A 19,207-nucleotide genomic window follows, 5' to 3' on the forward strand; every position below is an offset into this window, starting at 1 on the left:
TTAGCAGACACCCTGTCCAATCTCGAGCTGTGTGCTGTTGTTGTAAGGGAAAGTGTGGTGCTTTCTTCTCCCCTTCAGCTCTTTCCAGCTTGCTGAGAGGTTAGTCAAGGTAAGATGAATGTAATGAACAGGATTACTGTATCACACCTCTGGTAGCCTATTTATTTATTTATCTATCTATCCATTTATTATGTTCAGTGTAGTAGGTCTGTCACTGAACAACAGAAACCTCCTTCCTGGACTCTTTGGTTGAGCCAAAAATCCAGTGTGTCCAAAGCCTTAGATGCCCATCTGCTGGGTTTTAGAAAGGGCTCCATGTTGGCGTCTGTGGCTGAGGACAGATTGTGCATTGTTTCCTACATCTATGTTGATACTGCTTCTTTTGCTGAGGGTAAAGGAGGGAAGGAAAGGATGTGTTTGTTTTTTTGTTTGATGTATGTGTATTTTGGGGGTAGACTATTGCCCAACTGCCTTCTGATCTACATGTGGATATGGTCCTTGTTCTCTACATGCATGCAGTATGTGCATTTGTCCTCCTGGAGAAGAGTTGTTAATCTGAGGTCTGCTATGGTTGTCTTCACTGAGGCCTTGTGGATGCAGGGGCAATTCATTCCTCTTTGTGGTATTTATTTATTCTGTTTCGGGACTGAACTCACCCAAAAAAGATGAACGTTGCATGCCCTATCGATTTTTCTATCACTTTTCCCTGCACTCTGTTTTCCCTGCCGAAAAGAGCATTTAATTTTGTGGGTGCTCAGTAAACGTGAGTCTGAAATTCCCTTGACCTTGTTCCCGTGAGAGTTCAGCAAGGTTCAGCCAGCATCTTGTTTGTGGGCTGCCACAAAACCAAGCCTCCTATTTAGACATGTAAAGGCCTGCAGTGAATTCAGCTCAGAGCAAGCAGATATCAGCCTGTGCCTCCCAGGCTGGCCAAATATGATGCTGTGATAATCTTCCTAGGCTATTTGGTGAAATCTTCCACTTCTGAGATAGTGCAGAATAACGTGTGATTGCCTTATTGTATGCCCTCCTTGCAATCAGCTTGGTGCAGGGCTGACAGAGGATACAGTGCTGAGAAAGCCACCCTCCTCCTCTTCCTCCATAGAGCAAGGCAGGAAAATGTGCTTTGTCCTTCAGGGTGCAGGCTACCCTTTGCTGTGCCAATCTCTCCCTGTGAGTGGTCTCCAGGGATGGGGCAGGAACAAGAGAGACCCCCAACAAGGCAGCTACTCACCAATAATTCTCTTCATCAGCTTATTTCTTGCTTACACATCACATCTTGCTGCCTCTTTGAAGTCCCGTTTGCTCTCGCTTCTCACACAATTTGGCCTAATTTTCGTAGCACAGTTTCATAGCTCAGGCAGTATTAAGGTGGAGGCAGACTGTAGAGCATACAGGATTTTTTGCTTCCTTGCTTCCCATCTGGTGGCACCATGATATTGTGTGCCCTTCTCGGGATGAAAGAAAACTCTGTGACCAAAGGACTTACAGCTGAGCAATTTTCCTTTCCTGAAAATGCATGCAGTGTAAAACAAACCATTGCCTCCATTCTGATAAAGCTGTCTTCCCCAGCTAGCACCTGCTGTTAATTTCACAGTAAACAGTACTTGTTGCTCTAGAAAGCTTTTTAATCATAACATTAAAAACCAAACAGAAATCCCATCCATACAGTTAACTCCAGCTGCCTTCCTTGCAACGCACGGGGAATGATCTTGCCGAGTGATGGGCATCCAAATGCAAATGGAATTAGCTTTGCAGCCATTTGTTTGAAATTGCTCTTGACTCATTCCGAAGTAAATTCCATTTGAGAAGAATTTGCTGCAGGTCTCACACCAGGAGATAATGGTCCAATCTATTATGATCTAAGCAATAATAGTGTAAGTCTCGCAGTTCAGAAATACTGTGAGTTATACGCCGGGCTGATGAGAATTAAAGCTTGATATATAGTAATAAAACTAGTGATCTAGAGATGAATAGATCGGTATACAGAGCACAATATTTTCCTGCCACGGATTAGAGCAGGGATACTGGTCCATAAAAAGGGAAGTATACCATAAAATCTCCTTTCCCACTTGTTATGCTTGAAGAACTAAAATGTGTACAGTTTTGCAAACAAGTGCATGAAAAGAATATAGAACTTGCTTAACATTAAAAGGCTCTTGGCTCAGACAGAGATTTGTTTTACCATCATAGAAAATTAAACTAAAATTAAACTGAAGTTCCTATGTGGGACATTCTATGCCAGCTCCTATCAATGCCGATTTCAGTGACACTTCACCTGTTACTATAGCTTCTGCATTCGACTTGCATTTAAAATATATATATAGTTGTCAGATACTACAGACGGCAGATAAAAAGTTGTGTCTTAATTCAGGCCAGCAACTAAAATAAAAATTCCAAATTAAATTTATAGATTAAAATGGCTTTTTAAAATTCACTCTCTCAATATGAATGAACTGCATGAGTGAAACCAGTTTAGCAGTACCATTAATCAGGTCTTTTGTCTTGCTAATATAAATCAGTCAATAACAACAGATGGGTAGCACACTTTATTATGTGAAAATAAAGATGAATGTGACATATTGCAGAAGTAAACTTGCAGCTCAAAGTTGCTGAGCACAAAAGGGGACTTGTTATAACCGGGTAGAAGTGTGTGTGCCTCACATTGTGTTTGATCAAGGTTGTAAAGGGAGCAAGACCATGACAGAATGATTGGCAACCAAGTACGTGAAGTTTTAGTGTTTGTTTCTACACTCCCCGATTACTCTCAAATGGTTTGATTTGTTTCTTTGTTTGTTTTCCGCCAGACAGATAAAAAAAATGTCTAACTCCTTAGGAGAGTGAGATAAAAGATGTATAAAGCTTGCTGCTTTGTTGTGCAATTGGGAGATGAAAATTTTAAATAAACAGCTATAACCGTCAGGAAGATTGAGATCAAATATGCAGGCAAGATTTATCCTCTTGAATAGAGATGGAGCACACAGCGAGAGCTGACCTCCATCTGCATTATAGAAGCAGACCCACTAGACCACATGGCTGTAAGACAGTGATCCTGAAAAAACAAAAACAAAAACAAAAAAAACTAAGTCAGAGCTTGGACTTCTTTTGGGCAGAGGAATGATCCATGTTTTACTAGAACTGGTGAGGAGAAACTTTGATGGAAATGTTTATTAAATCATTGGAAGTCGCTTTGGTTCTGCTAAAAGCTTGTTTTATAGAGTTGCAAAAAATCTCAACACAGCTAAATAACCGATATTGACATTTTCAGGGGTAAATGTGTTTGATTTTTTGGAATATTTTAATATATTTACACTGCCGTTACAGTTATGCCCTCACATTGCTGCTAGCACCACAATGGAAGCAAGATAATATATAATTCCCATTTAAAAAATGGAAAGCAAGTTTTCAATCCAAATTTGGTTCCAAATCCAAATCAGCAGCTTGTGTTTTGCCCTCAAACCACTGCCTCGTGACTTTGGCTGGGTCCACGATGCTGGCTGCACGGGAGGGGAGCAGTGGTCTGTCTCCTGCAGCAGCACATCCCATCCCCTTGGGATGTTACAGCCACGATCCATGCAGGCTGGTAAAGCCTTCTTTTGCCTTTTAGCAGGGAATAGCAGGAGTGGGGGACCCTGAATGCTGCTGGAGGTAGGACTCACTCTGCAGGCTTTTTTCAGCCAAACACCAAATCCAGTTGCATTCACATTCTGGGTATTCTTCTTTAGAATTTGTTCTGCAGAAAACAACTCTAATGTTGCTACTAATAGCAACAATAAGAGGGCAGTGATTGAATGAACATAATCTCTTAGCTACTTTGTGAAATTCCTTCTAAAAGTGCAGCTTTTAAATGCTAGTTTCCAAGGACAAGACTGCCTCTGTACACTCTCTGTGTGACAGTTTGTGAGTGGTTTCCATCTCTATTCCCAGCATTTGAGAGAGGGTTAGATGTCTGTTGGTATCAATGAGAAAGAGCATGGAAAAATAAAGTTGGGTATTTATTGCTTAAAAAGAGTAAGGTGTCATTATAGCAAGAAGCCATAAGAAAGCTGGCTTGTACCTGACCATGGGATGGCAGGCTGGTGAAGAGAAACAGCCACAGCCACCATCAAAAAGTGTGATCAGGTTATCATGTACTGGGCACTTCTCCTAATATAAAAATAATATTTAAAAATTAGGAGCGGTTACCTACAAAAGGGAAACTCAAAGCCCATACGCATTCTCCAGAACTGAGAAAATAATTAAAAAAAAAACTTTATCTTTCCTGCAGCTTGCTGATCTGTCATGTTAGACTTTCCAGTTACATCTTTGCTAAGATGCAGTTAATTGGTCAGGCAGCACAAGTATCGCCTTTGATAACGTGCAGAAATCTAGTGGTGAAAATAAATACATTTATACTTCCAGTCACCAGAAATTAGTGAAGCAGTACTTGTTTAATTATGAAACATATGTGTGCTTTGTTGGTTTCCATCTGTCTGCTCACTGATTTGCAATTAAATGACCAGAAGAAAAAGATACATCCTGTGGCAGTTTGGGGGAAATGATTCATCTCTAATGTTCCTGTGCCGCGTGTGGCTGTGGAGCGGCGTGTGCGAGGGAGGGAGGCACTGGGAAAGATGGGAAGTTACAGGCAGAAGGGGATGAGGAGAGCTGCAAATCCTCTTGCTTCAGTTCTTATATGTTTCCATGTCATGAAAGCAAATGTTGTCTCACCTAGCTTGCTGAAAGTCATCTTTCACTTTGGGAAAAACTGGGGAGCAAAGTGGAGCGAGGAAGAAATGCCTAATGGGGAGTGGACAGGGGACTGCAGAAAAGCAGGCTGGTGTGGTCAGGGTGGAAAGAAAAAAAAGGAGAAAGGGAAAGTGGTAAAAATTAAATTAAAGCATTTGGAGTGGATTTGTTGGAGATGGAAACTGAATTGTTATTCTATATCTCAGGTGTTCCCTTTGCAAGGCAAATGCCAGACCTTACTCAGTGGTCCTTTCTTCTAACGCTGAACAGCTCAGTTGTGTGAACTGTGAAGGAGTGATGCTGTAGTGAAACAGGCCTTTTAGATACCCACATGGGCATTAATATGGAAATAAATAAATAAATTGGTGAATGTGTGCTATCTTCATAAATAGTTCAAGAGGCTCCCAGAGTCTCTTGCTGGGTAAGGTACTCCCATCCCTAACGAAGACGCACAGCCTACCTTCACATAGCCATGTGGGTGGGTACCCTGCTGCCTTCTTGTCCCAGCTCCTTCCTCTGGTACTGCTTTTCCTTGTCATTCTGCAATAGCAGTGGCTGGAAGGAGAGCCTTCTGTGCCCCTTGTAATTCCGGACACAGCCGTGACAGGCATATCTCAGGTAGGGAAGGACCTGTCTGACATCTTGTCCTCATGAAGACTGGCAGGGAGGAGATAGTACTTCCACAAAAATACTTCCACACTATTTTTAGTTTGATGTTCTGTGCTGTTTTATTGATCATCTGCAATGTCTGTCACTGTGTATATCGATAACTGTTTCAGAGGCAGAAAGGGGGAGGTTGAATAAGGCCTTCATGACTGGCAGCCTGTTGGTGCTGGGTCTGTCATCAGTTGGTGCCTCCCCATCTCGTGGCTGCTGGGGGCGTCTTGGATGGTCTTCTGCATTGATGTGGGGAGGTGAACGGGACAAGGGCTATTCTCCCCTGAATTGGTGCTTTCTGGTGTAGAAGACTTCCCCAGCAGAAAGTGACAAAGGGGCTTGAAAGAGAGACTTGTGAAGAGAGAGAAAGGAAAGCATGTGGGTTAGGTGTTGTTCGTGTTGCCTCCCGTGTGTTGGACTCTTTTCCTCCTTGTCCAGACTTCTTGCATTGACATAATTCATTACCAGCACCACCAGGGAGGTGCACGGGTTCCTTAAATCAATAGTGTGGGCCACATTGGCCCCAAGTTTCACCATCTCACAGCTGCTGTGCCCCGTGTCCCAGCTCCAGCTTCCTCTCTGTAGTGAAGAAAGCAGAAACGAGGATGCCACAAAGTAAATGAAGCATAGCCTGGCACCTTCATTAGCAGTCTTAACAGTCTGAAAAATGAACAAAGAGGCATAGACTGGGCATGCATTTAGTCTTCTGCTCTTAGAGTAAATTTCAAGTTGTTCGTCTGAAATGAAAGGCGTTCCTTCCCATTTTAACATCCTCAGCCAGTACGAGCTATGTGCATTCGCTTGATTAAGCACAGTGATAAGTCACTATTGGAAAATGTGACCTTGAAGCTTCCAAAAGTTTCTATTATTTCCTTCTACGGTTTCACAGTCAACTCTCCCAAGCGCTAACATAATGTTTTATTGCTTGTGTTGCTGGTGATGATAACAAAGAACCATTCCCAGTCATGTGAATGTGCACATCCCTGTCACATCACATCGGGGGAAGACAGCTGAGGATGTAAAGAAAAATCTCTTCTAGTCTGAAAACAGCAGTGCATTTAAGCCTCCATCTCAGAATGCTCCTAATATAACCTTTTATTTGAAAAGCACACTCAGGAAGTGCTTGTGAGTCTTTGACAGCTGAATTTTGGTATTTCATTTGTCCTTTTTGTCTCTTTTTTTTTTTGCAGATGATGATTTTTTTCATGAACTTCCAGAAACTTTTCCTTCTGATCCTCCAGAGCCACTACCCCACTTTCTCATTGAACCTGAAGAGGCTTACATTGTGAAAAACAAGCCTGTGAATCTGTACTGCAAAGCGAGCCCAGCCACGCAGATCTATTTTAAGTGCAACAGTGAATGGGTTCATCAGAAGGACCATGTGGTGGATGAGAGAGTAGATGAAACCTCTGGTGAGTTTGCATTATGTCTTGGAGAGATGGGAATTAAAATGCAGTAATATCAAGCCCACCTTTGTAATCTAGCAGCTATTCATATGGCAGCTACTTTTCTTTACTCTTGATATAGCTGTGAATTCTGCAACTGGCATTACTGAACACTAGCTGTCATTGTGTAGAGGTGGTGTCTACATCCAGGTCAGTTAGTAATACGTGATTTGTAGAGGGTCCTGCCCTACTTTGAACCACTTCTCCAGTTTCACAAGTTCCCAGTGGTTGCACTGTATCATAGTCACAGACCAAGAATCCCATTGTCCACGTAGTGCTGAAGAGCATTTGGGTTGTTCCTAGAATGATGCTTTCTTGGGGAAATGTGGTAAAAAAAAAGAAAAGAAAAAAAAGAGAGAGAGAGAAATTTAATCATCTTCTAGCATGAAAGGAGGAGAAGGCACACCTGGGCACAGTTTAGGGCAGTGTATCGATCCAGAACAAGCTCCTGGCTGTTATTCCATTACATTTTTTTCTGCCTGCTCCATAGAGCCCACATGAAGGAGAACTGCAGTGCACTAGCAAGGAAAAGAAAAAAACAAAAAACAAACAAACAAACAAAAAAAAACAGGAGCCTCATCCTTCCTCAGTCAGTACCAGAATGCCACTGGCATTCATGATTAAAAAAAAAAAAAAAAAAAAGGTTTAAAACTTGAGCTATAAACCAGCCTAAATCAAAGATATGATTGTTCGATTGTTCCAGTTTGAAAATACTGGTAATCAATAGAGTTTGAGTCACATGCAAGGAGAGAAGGGGGACTTACTGCTGTTTTGATGTCTCTGAGAAATAGCAGGATACCAAGGAAGGAGGTACCTTTCCTTTGGGAATTACACCACCACTTGGTCTAATTACTTAGAAAAATAACTCCACCAGATGTCTTGGAAGTCTCTTGTGAACTGCGTTTTATTTGTTTCAGCTCATTTATTTGCACAGAGATCAAAAGCATAAGCTTTTAACAGTACCGTGGTGCTCTCAGCTTGAGAAAGAGAAGGTGGGTGTAGGGACGAATGGCTGTAGAAAAAAATTTGTACTAAACTTTGGGCCTGTTTATTTGCTTGTAAGAATAGGCTTTTCCAACAGGTCGAATGCAGCAGAAAAGCTAAAAAAAGAAAATCTTGTTACTTAATACATCTGTTTTTTTGTTGTTTGGTTTTTGTTTAGGTTTTGGTTTTTGTTTCATCCATGGGAGTCCACTGCAATGAAGGACAAGCAGGAAAACTGCTATCACCCTGTTATTCTTTAAGCTTTTATTAACATCAGTATTCAGAAACTGAATTATGTACAGTACAGTCAGAAGCAGTTTGAAAATGAAGGGTCTGATTCTTCTTTCAGTGACTCTAGAAGAAATAAAACATTTGTACTGAACTCAGCAGTTCTGGGCCAATCTGGAGGAGGGAAGAATAAGTTTCTAAATGTTTGTCTTTATGTTTCTTCTTCTGTCTGATGTGAGAAGAGGCATTAGCATTCCATGTAAACAATGAAAAAGTGTGGCTAGCTTTCTTACTATGGCAGAACTGATATAAGGCCTGTAAAAAACAGTTGTGAATCATGTGCCTCAGAAGGTGAGTGACAACAAGTGGCTGTCCATCCAGTCACAAAATAGAACTGCTGGGTTAAGCACTGCTCTGTAGTGGGAAAGAAAATACCTGAAAATGCTGCATATTTAGCTGAGTAGCCCGACTTGAATACAAGAAGTCCACACATGATTAGTATATAGCCTAATTTTAACCTGTTGGGTACAGTTGGTGCAATCATGCCAGATGAAGTAAAAGACAGAGGAAAAAAAACATTATATCAAATATCAGAAATTTAAATATAAGGAGACAAAATAAAGAATTGCTGAAAATACCTAAAATTCATGCATTCTGTAAGCTTTAATATGGGAGAGGGGTTACACTTAGAGAACATACCAATTTAATAAAAATCTTGAGTCAAAATAGCATCAAGAAGTTAGAGCTGGCTTCTTCTGTTAGCACCTTTGCTCTGCAGCATGGATTGCAAGTCTCAGGGAAATGCTGATGTGTGGACTGTAGTTCTCAGTGCAGGATAAATACATTGCAACATATATATATATATTTTTTTCTTTTTTCTTTTTTCCTTTTTTTTCCCAAAATCTCATTCTAGAATTTCACAGTGCCATAAAACAGATTGTAACAGAGAATGTAAAAGCCCAGTCTTGAAAAGAGGTGCATCTGAATATATTAGAGGACAAATGTTTTGAATAATAAACAGCAGCAAGTACATGCAAACAAAACCCATATCCAATTAGAGATTAACTTAATCTACTGGAATTGGGGGGGGGGGGGGGGGGGGGGGGGCAGGGGAGGAATGTCAAAAGCTGTGCACATCAGATTATTAGCTCAAGAGACACAAACCCAGGCATGCTAATAGCTTGTTAAAATGCAGCTGTTGACAGAACCTACATTTGTCAGTCTAAATGGGTGGTGCCAAAACGTTGGGTTGGTTAACACATCACAGTTGCAAAGTTTGTGCAGCTTCCTCTACTTAGTCTGAGAATCTATTGCTCATAACACAGTGTTATTGAAATATGTAAACAATGCCTTTAAGGTAGTGGTAAGGTAGTGTTGTGTTTTGTTTTGTTTTGTTTTGATTTCAAAGCAATAGATGCTCAAGAAAGTATACCCCCTGCAGGAGGAGTTAGAGACAAAACAGCAGGAGACAGTGGCTGTGAGGATTCATACTGGTGCTTGAGGAGAAGGTGTTAAACATATGAGGTCATCGGCCTGGCAGCTTGTACCAGCCAGCATGCAAAGCCCTTTGACTCTACCACTTTTGAGGCTATTTAGGTTCCTTTTGCTATTTTTGGCTAGCTAGTTCAGTAGTTGTAACATGGGGCACAGCAGTAGCATGTGAGCTGCACGGAAGGTGGTGAAAGGCCAGCAGCTCAAGCTGCTGCTGCTGCCGGCTTAGGCTTGCAGTGAGAGAGGCTGGAGAAATGGTCCACAAACCAGGATATGTCTAGGTGTTACATGTGTGTGTGCTGAGTGTGTGTGTGTGCCCGTGTATGCATGAGGAAAGTGGGTGGATTGCACTGTCTGTGCACACAGAAGAGCAAGAAAGACATTCTGTCCCTTCGGAGCACCTCCAACAGCAAATTACACATTTATCTCTAGTAATAACCCAGGGCTCAAAAAGGTGTCATCTATAAAGTGCTTCTGCTGGTCAGTTGTGTAAATCCAAGCAACTGAGAACTTGGTGCATTCTTCTCTTGGGATATTTTACTGTTCCTAAGGTCTGCTCTGCATAAGTACAAAGAGGAGCACCACAGTGAGGTGCTCTTCAGCTCCCATTTTTTAACCAGGCTTTCCGTCTCGGGCCCTTAGATAGAAAAGCAGAGCAAAGACAAACCAGATAAACAGGCAATAAAATACATGATAGAAAAGAATAAAAGTCAACTATGCTTTCTTTTCTGCAGCACAGGTGATAGGGAAGAGATAGGACTAAAATACAGGTGTGATGCTATCATCTAGAGACTGTAAATGATGCATTAAAGAGAGAAATAGGCTTTGATTTGTGAAAGATTATATGTTCCTGGATTCTGAGCCTATAGCCAAGAATTAAATCTGTGTAGAGATAATTAACTCTGCTTATAAGGCAAATTTGTTTCTGTCAGAGAACAGCATGACAATAGTAGTGTCATAAAAGAAGGAAGGAGAGTGCAGCCATGCTCTCATTGAAAAGAGCTGTTACATACAAATAATGAATATATTAAGAATGTTAATTTTTAAGAAAAGAAAAACAAATATTTATATTTTTTCCTGTGTGTGCATATATATATATATTTTTTTTCTTTTTAACACAGAGAAGATACAACATAAGACTTACAGATCTCTGCACTTTGCCCTGTGAGATATATTTAAGCTGTAGGTAAAGCCTTGCTGTAAAGAACATGCGAAGGGACTCTGTGGGAGTTGTTGCCTTCTGGTTGGAGAGGATGAGAACAGTAACGGTGACAGGGTGTTCTAGTACCACTCTCTTTGATTAAATTAGACTGAAGAGAGAGCCTGGCAAAAAATTGCAATGATCGAGCCTGAGAAGCCAGAAGCTTTAGATAGAAGATCATTAAATTCTGTTTTTAAACTTCAGACTCTCTAGATTTTTTTCTTCTTTATGAAAAAGTTAAGCATTTTCATAAAGAAGTCAAATGGGTGCTTTGAAAATCTTTAGTGCACATCTTTGACTCCTTCACTTCCTATGTAGATGAAATACAAGGCAAGTCATGGTATGTTTTTGTTGTTGTTTTTACTGGAATATTTTCCCATTAATGTGGAAAAATATATGTAAAGAATAAGAACACTGGTTTTAAAAAAGCAAAGATAAAAGTTGTTTTGAGGGAACACATTTGATTTTATGACTGACTTTCATAAAAGATAACAGCAAAGAAAGTAAAAGAAAGCCTGCAGAACTGGTGCTTTTGGGGGCAAGAAAATTCCATTGCCACAAAGCGGGAAGCTTAATGGCGTCAATAATTATTAAAGCCATTTGTGCACATTTTCCAAATTACTGTGCCTCTGAAAATGGCTAGTTTGCATGTATGCTTTTATGGAGACACATTTTCACACACACACAAAAAGTTCTGCAGTGGTGGGAGAGTTGCAGACATATAGAAAACCAGTGTCCGGCAGCCCTTTATTCCCTTTTATCCAGAGGGATTAAATGCTGCTAAGTCAAACCCAACACTGCTGAGATGTACAACAGAGAAAAAATCAGGACTACTATTTTTCCACATGGATATGCATTGTAATAGTTTCCCCATGACTGTTAAGGTGAAAGGATCAATAAACCCCCTCTTGCCCTCTGCAATGGCAGTGATGTGCTTCTCTCTCTTCTTCAAGCAAGGAGAAAACAACATTTGGAACTCTTCTAAGTGCTAATTAAATAGACATATTGGGCAATTCGGCCAATGTTACTGTTTGCCTGTACTTTTTGTCTTCTTGTGCTCAGACGTATAGGGAGAGGAAGGCTCAGTGAGTTTGCTGATGCCCTCCTCAGTGATCCCAAATAGCAGCAAGATGGAATAAGGGCTCTTGGACCTGTCCTGTGGGCTCTGCTAATGCAAAGTGAACAGGCCTATCTGTGCCATCACAGAGGAAAGACATGCTGAGGGAGGCTCTGTTAAGGACAAGGTGAAGTTACCAATCCTTTTTCCTGTGTCCTGCCTTCAGAGGCAGGCCCCTGGGGGACCTAACATCCACCAGAAATGCCCCTGGTGCTACCCAGCCTTCAGCAAGGAGCACAGATGTTTCCGAGATCTTCCCTTGAGCTGCTCCTTCCTCTCCCTGCCTCCAACCAAATCAACAAAACTGGTCAAGTTAGAATCTGGATCAGAATAAGATTTTCCCCTGATGAAGACAGTTTATCAAACTGCACTCCGGTGGGTGAATGTGCGCTTCTTTTCAGACAGAAATCTCAGACTTCTTCGTTTCAGCTTCTTGACATAGCCAAGAATCACTGCTGTGATTCCCACGCTAACCTTCCACCATTACCTTTTACCATTAATAATGTATTTCTGGATGACTTGCAGATTTGATGAAAGGAGACTGAGCTTTTGACGTCTGGTCAGCATTGATCTGGCAAATAGGAGGTTGTTACCCTAAGAAATGGCTTTGGCAGCCTGTCAGGGGAGTAGATATCCAGCTAGCTAAATCTTTAATAGATCACCCTCAACAGAGAGATCAAAGATTGATGTCTACCCTTTTGCCTTTAAAACAGCTCTTGCTGCAGCCAAGACAGCGTGGGGAAGCCTCCACAATGACTCACTGCTGTTCTGGCACTGTTTGTAGAGACAGAAATATCGCTTCCACCATACTCCGTCACCTTATTTTTCTCTGTCTATGTATATCTCATGAAAGCTGTTTATTTGGTGTTTGTGACACTGTGATTTGGAAGTCTACACTGCCCTAATGAACAAAAGCCCCATTCACTTGTCTGGCTGCTAGCTAGCTTTCATTGTTGAAGCTGGGACTTTTGATTATACAACAAAGATCATCTTACTCTTGTTTGGAGCAGTGGTATGTGTTCCTCTTAGTATTTTTTATGAATAAGAAAAGCTATGGCTATATACAAAATGCAGGAGTTCATTGATACCAGCATGGAAAAACTTAATTTGGGATCTCAAATACGAAATGCAGGTGCCCCTGTCCCCCATGTAAGCCCAGCTCTGGACCAGGAGCACAGATGGGTACCATTTGCCTTGTTTTCTGTCACCCACAGATCCTTTCCTTACTGCTTTTTTTTTTTTTTTTTCTCTCTCTGCACATCTTTCTTCCTTAATCTCTTTTTGCTTCTTCATGACCTGCTCTAGTCTCCTAATCCTCCTCATTATTTTTCAAGAGTTCAAAATGTGGACAGTTTCTTCTAGGAACTTTGCTAAGGAGATGGCAAATGCTGCAGTTATGTTAGAGCCTGTAGTATTTTGACTCTCTGGGGCAGAATACCTTGGGGTTATTCTAGTGTGGGTAGCCACATATCATAAATAAGGATTGTTTTCATTCCACTGTTGTCACAAGTAATTTTATTTTCTGTTTATCATTGGATCAAATCCCTTACAAATATCAAGCACCCTGATTCAAAATAATTATATATCAGCAATGTACTGCCAATTTTTAGCTGTGCTCCTTCAATACTCTCCCCTAATCCAACTCATTTCAAGGAAGTTTAAAAATGTGTCCGTGTATCTTTTCCCAAATGCTTCTATTAATAGGTTTGAGATGTGGGCTAGAATTGATACTCTAGTCCATTTTCTTTAGTAATTCAGACTCTGTCCACTCCCTGCAAGGATGCTAAAAATGAAACCTGCTTATATGTATGGTCTGAAAGTCTGCAGCTGGTGCAGAAAGGAGGAGCCGTCTGTATTTCTCCAAAGAACCGGGATTCTCTGGAGGGATACCAGATGCTTACTTACATAGAAATATATGAATAAACCCACGCTTTTTTTTTCCTATTTGACATTTCAGTTGATGACATTTTAGGTGCCACTCAGGCCTCTTTCTCTGCCCACATCTCTCCCTATGGCCTTGCAGGCAGCTCTCCCAGGAAAGAGGAGGCCTGTGCCCATCACCACAGTGAGAGGAGCTCTCTCTTCTCCCAGACTGCATCTCCAAAACTGGCTGCTGGGAGAGTGGTCCCCAGCACACCCCAATCAAGGAAATAACCAACAACAAAGCTACTGCAGACATTTTGGCAAGAAAGCAAAGTTCCCACTTTTATCTTGAGTAATTAGTATACTTTAATAGAAAAAGAACCATTTTTGAAACTTCAGAAGCAACACACTCAGAATTTTCTAGGCTATAAATTCAGTATGGTAATTACTTTTGTTGAAGGAAGTGGAGAAATCACCAAGGTCAGTGCTGACCCAAGGAAGGGAAATTACATTTTTATATATAGAATAAGAACATTGTGTCGTGTATTTGCTCTCTGGAGGAAAAATCTGCTTATAGGCAGTGCAAAACCATCTCCCAGATCCAGGAAGGTTGTTTCTTATATTCAACAGACCTCTTGGATTTTGAGTTTAGACTCCACTGAGAACAGTATGCGCCATGTATAACACTCTTATAATACATATATTACCATATAATTAGTTTATTCATTAATCATGCTGTGGTATAGAGGTTTTTGTTTGTTTGTTAGTTAGTTAGTTTGTTTTTTAAATTCCTGTAAATCCTTGTGGAAGGCTGCTTCTAGCTCTTACACCTAGACACCTTCTAATGGGGAGGGCCAGAGGGAGGTGCTCTTCTTGCAAGTAAATCCTGCCCACACTCTTCCTGTGTGTCCATGGGAAGGGTCATTCCAAATTTTCCATGGGTTCACCACGTATCTCCATGCAAATAACTCCACTTTTCTGTTATTTACTTCTTCTAAGTGCTCTGGGATCAAAAGATAAAAGCTTTAGGGTATTTATTCATTTCTTGTTACAGCATTAACTTCCTATCTGCAGCTGTTCTCCTAATTATCCTGAAGGTTTCCTGTGGGCTTCTAGGAAAACAAATCTGAGACAGGAAATAAAGTTATTTAAAATAATAAAAAAGAGGAAAATGGATGCATATTGTATTCATTTGAAGCATTTGAGGATATGCCTCTGAATATTTCCAGCCTACACCTTATCTCCCTTCATGGTTTTCCTTCATGGAGCCCTTTGTTACTCACAATCCCATTAATCCCTTCAGATTCCCAGAAGGCATCTTCAGACACCAGTTACACCCACCAGAGCTTCGGACTAGCTCTGGCTTTGCACAGTGCTGCTTTGGTTTTCCATCTGTTCCCCTGGCTCCTTTGGAGATGAAAGCCCTTTGCATGGGATCCGGGGTCCCCACAGCATGGGCGGTCTAGAGCCTGAAAGGACAATGAATTTCAGCTTTGTTTGGAATGGGAAGAGAGGCCCAAAAGCGGACCATCATTTTTTTTATTTTTATTTTTTTGTTGTATACAGGGATGGTGAAGAAGAGCAGAGCCCAGGTCTTGTGCAGTGTCCAACAAAAGGGCTGCAGCCAGGAACACCCTGGCACTGCAAGGGCAGCGATACTTGAATCCTGTAGGTGTAGGTTTCTTAGTTAATTAGGGAGGAGAATGAGGTAGTCTGTAGATTCTTTATGAAAATCTCTGAAAGTGTGCAAGGAAATGGAGGTCCAAATTGGATTTTACATTTTCTTTGCTGAGCACAAGTTGCAGTCTTATTTCCACTAAGCAGGCAGGGTTCATGAAATCATTGCTGAGGGGCAAGGGAAAGAGAGGAGGCTGTTGCACACAGCTCTGCCGCATGCAGGATCTAATTTTGTGCTGCCTTTATGGGTTCACCTCTTGCATTTATTTTTTTTATCCTTCCCATGCATTCTTGATTTGTCCATAAATGAGCAGCATGATGTGCTGGGTACCGGCACGCCTGCTGCTCACCCGCGAGGTTATGTACATCTCTTGCTCATCACATTTTGATGGGGTGCCTTTCCCAACTCCTCATAACTTCTCATCCCTCTTCGTATTTTGATTGTGAGAGCAGAAAGGGAGTTTTTCGTCAGTCTCTTCTGCATCTCTTCTTCCCCCGGAATACTGATCTTCAGGCCCTCGCTGCCTCTTCTATTATTTGTTCCCAGCTTTTGATTTTGGAGAGGGTTGGGGTTGGCTGATTGCTGCTTTTGGCTTCCCAGTGACTCGTACAGCGCTGCCTCTGTAATGAGTGCCGACACCGCACCTGGTTTGGTTGCCATGCCCTCCTCTGAAGAGGAGGAAGGATTGTCAGCCTGAAGTGTAATGAGACGTAGAAGTGGATCAGGCTTTCTTTTGGGTTTAGTTTTAATCCTTTTGTTCCTTAACTAAAGTGGAAGCCAGTACTGCAATTCAGTCAGAGAGGGTGCCCAAGGGGGGGAAAAAATAAAATACATAGAACTACAAGGACACTTTTTGACAGTGTTTACTTACCTAATGAAACAGGCCCTTTTTTTGTGTGTCAAAGTCATGCGGAGCTGTGGAGCAGCTTGTTTGCATCCCTGGTGCCTCGCTGCAGCTGATGGGGGCTGTGCGTTGTGCTGTATCCAGCAACACATGCACTTCTGTGTCAGGAATGACTTCTGTGCCTCTTCACATTCCTTCCATGATGACTCCTCTCATCTCTACCAACCAAGGGAAGTCTCTTGGCCTTCAGGAACTGGGGCTGGGACTGCTGCCCAGGCACAGACCTGAGTACGCACTGGGTGTGGGAGCAGACATCACCAGAGCTTCATGTCTGCCTGCCTGCCACAAGTCACTTCACTTAATGCACTGGAGAAAGCTTCTTTAAAAGCAGCTTCTTGCCATTTTTTTGTTAAAATATTCTCAGTACACCTAAGTCGGCCATGAAATGTGATGCCAAACGTGCAGAATAATAGCAACAAACAGCCGTGAGAGGCTTTGACATGTCTCCCCCGGCCTTCTGTTCCTGCACATCGTGGACTGAAAAAAAGGAAAAGAATGGCTTGGGAAGGCCCCTGTGTGACCCCTTGTGTCACCTTGTGGCTGTCCTCGGGCCTGCGATAGCTGCACCAGACACTGAACTGTGTCATTGCATCAGGAACACAGAAATGAGGCGTTGTCACCTTGCTCCTCAAATCCTCAATCCTCAAATGCTCGTTGCTCCTCAAATCCACATGGAGTGGGTGTGGTACATAGGCACATGTGTGTATATATATTTTTATATATACGTCAGTAAGTCAATAATGTAACAAAACAACTCAGTTTATATTTTAATTTTAAAAAGGTTAAAAATATATTTATTTAAATACATACGCAGAAGCTCATTTATTGTTCATTCCCTCTTGCCACCCCCCACCCCTCCACTCTGCAAAGGGAACGTAAACACACTGTTCAAAATTCAGATGCTCTCTGGTGGCTTCCCAGATGTTGGAAGTTCAATAGAATTTTTTTCCCCCCATAATTTCCTCAGCTTCTTCTAGCAAAGTGCTAAACAACCATTATTCCTTTTTGTCTGCACATTGAGATTCATCTGTAGGCTCTAAACTGCCTCAAAAGTGCTTCAATTTTGCATGAGCACTAAGCTGGGGACTGGGAAGCATTACCCACTGCTGAAGGCCCAGATCATTAGAAAGAGCATGTAAATCCTCTGAACCAGAAATAAAAAGTGCAAAGATTTCCTTTGTTAAGTCTCAACTGCAGCTTTATGTAAAACATGAACCTCTGGCAGGGTGTTTTCCTGGCCCTTGGAAAAAAAATTAAAAAAAAAATCTTTTCTCAGCCACACGTGCCTCAAACAAAAGAATGGAAAATTGGGCTTTGACCCAAAAGCTGGAGCTGCTCATGCTTTCCTACATGGATAGCCTCTCTTCCTCGTGCTCCCTGTGAGTAACCCTGCTGGTCTGGGAAAGTGCTGCTTGGGCACTGCCACTCCGTGATGGGGAGGATTTGGGTCAGGAGGCTTCCACCTTCATTTCTTTCTGCTCCTAGACCTATGTGAGTGCAGAAATGGAGATACCTGTGATTGAATGTAGATGTATGCTTGTGGTGAGGTTTTCTTTGGAGTCCTGCTATACCAGAGCATGATTATTACTTTTGTACCAGGAAAAATAAAAAAATAAAAAAAGAAACAGCAACAATAAGCACACGTTGTTACATGTGGAAGAGAATAACACATTTTGGAGCAATTTGTGCATATTAACGAAAAAATGCTGGGAACCAAAAAATAGCTTCCATTAAAAAATAAAAATAAAAAATGGGAGGAGGGTTGTTTTTGCTTTGTCTCTTAGTTGTTTATAGGGCGAGAACAAGCAATCCAATGTAGTTTTAAAGTATTAAACAAATATAGGGCAGTGAGGTGCCTAAGTTGGTCAGGGAGGAGATGGAAAAGTGCTTTTCACCTACCACAAGGGGACAAGCCCATGGGTCTCCTGCCTGCAGCTCACCTCCACCACGCTGGCAGAGGCCAGGACTTGCATTTGTTTTCCACCGGTATCCAAGAATTCAGTTTTGAAATCTTTCTTCCATCTTACACAACTCGATCCTTCAGATGTTAATGGGAAAAGAACAAAAAGGCCTTGTTTTTTGCTAAAAAAAAATAAAACCCAAACAGGATGCTCATTCTTTAATTCCAGTTCAAAGTAAAATCCCTCTGAAGACAGCCCTTTCTAATTTCTGTGGAAGTACGTAAGTCAGTTAAAAAGTAGTGGGGGAACTAGCATTTTAGCTTAACTCACTGCTACTGGTTGGTAATTAGATGCCATAGCAAACTAGTGCAAACTTGATGTAGGTTTTAACACAGGCTTGACTTTATTAGGCAATTACCTTCATCTGTATTAATTTGAGTTACGGAGGTATCTCTTTCCTAAGGAGAAAGTTATGGAGAGAGCTCAAATAGCTGGAAACCTTTAATTTAAATGCTTGAGCTAATATTTATGGCAAATTGTTTGTAATCTTCCTGCAGTCGTTTTGTACCACTAGCCAGCCATCATTTAGGGAAAAGCAGTACTGAGGCAAAAACAGGTGCATGCAATCACAGTGTGAAGGATTACCAAGTGGAAAAGCTGTTTGCTTTTTAAAAATATCTGTACATATCTATCTGTCTATCCATCTTTTGTTAAGACTGCCACTATTCCACATAGAAAATAAGATATAGGCGAAGTGTGCCGTTATGCAATCATCTCTGTCCCATTAGGATGCACGGAGTACATTTTTCTCAGCAAGAACTTTAATATTTGAGGCTGTTCTTCTTGTGCATAGCCTATTTATTCATTTTTAAAAGACCAAATTCCCCAGCATAAGTACTCTGATGTTTTGGGGCGGAACTGTGAGAGATACGTGACTGTGAGAGATACGTCTCTGCAAGAGGATAAATGAATTTCATTCTGACAGAGGACTGATTTTATGTTTTCATTTG

The 19,207-nt window shown here is 41.4% G+C and overlaps 1 protein-coding gene across 2 annotated transcripts in view; it reads left to right on the forward strand.

Annotated features, from left to right (window-relative positions):
- UNC5C (unc-5 netrin receptor C) overlaps positions 1-19,207 on the forward strand; it is a 254,603-nt gene that overhangs the window by 158,654 nt on the left and 76,742 nt on the right. For both annotated transcript variants that reach the window (XM_040555786.1, XM_040555787.1), the window contains exon 2: positions 6,576-6,797. In XM_040555786.1, coding sequence (XP_040411720.1) covers positions 6,576-6,797 — 222 coding nt within the window. The remainder of the gene's footprint in view (positions 1-6,575; positions 6,798-19,207) is intronic.

Source organism: Cygnus olor, chromosome 4, assembly GCF_009769625.2.
Source record: "Cygnus olor isolate bCygOlo1 chromosome 4, bCygOlo1.pri.v2, whole genome shotgun sequence".
In the NCBI taxonomy this organism is placed as follows: domain Eukaryota; kingdom Metazoa; phylum Chordata; class Aves; order Anseriformes; family Anatidae; genus Cygnus; species Cygnus olor.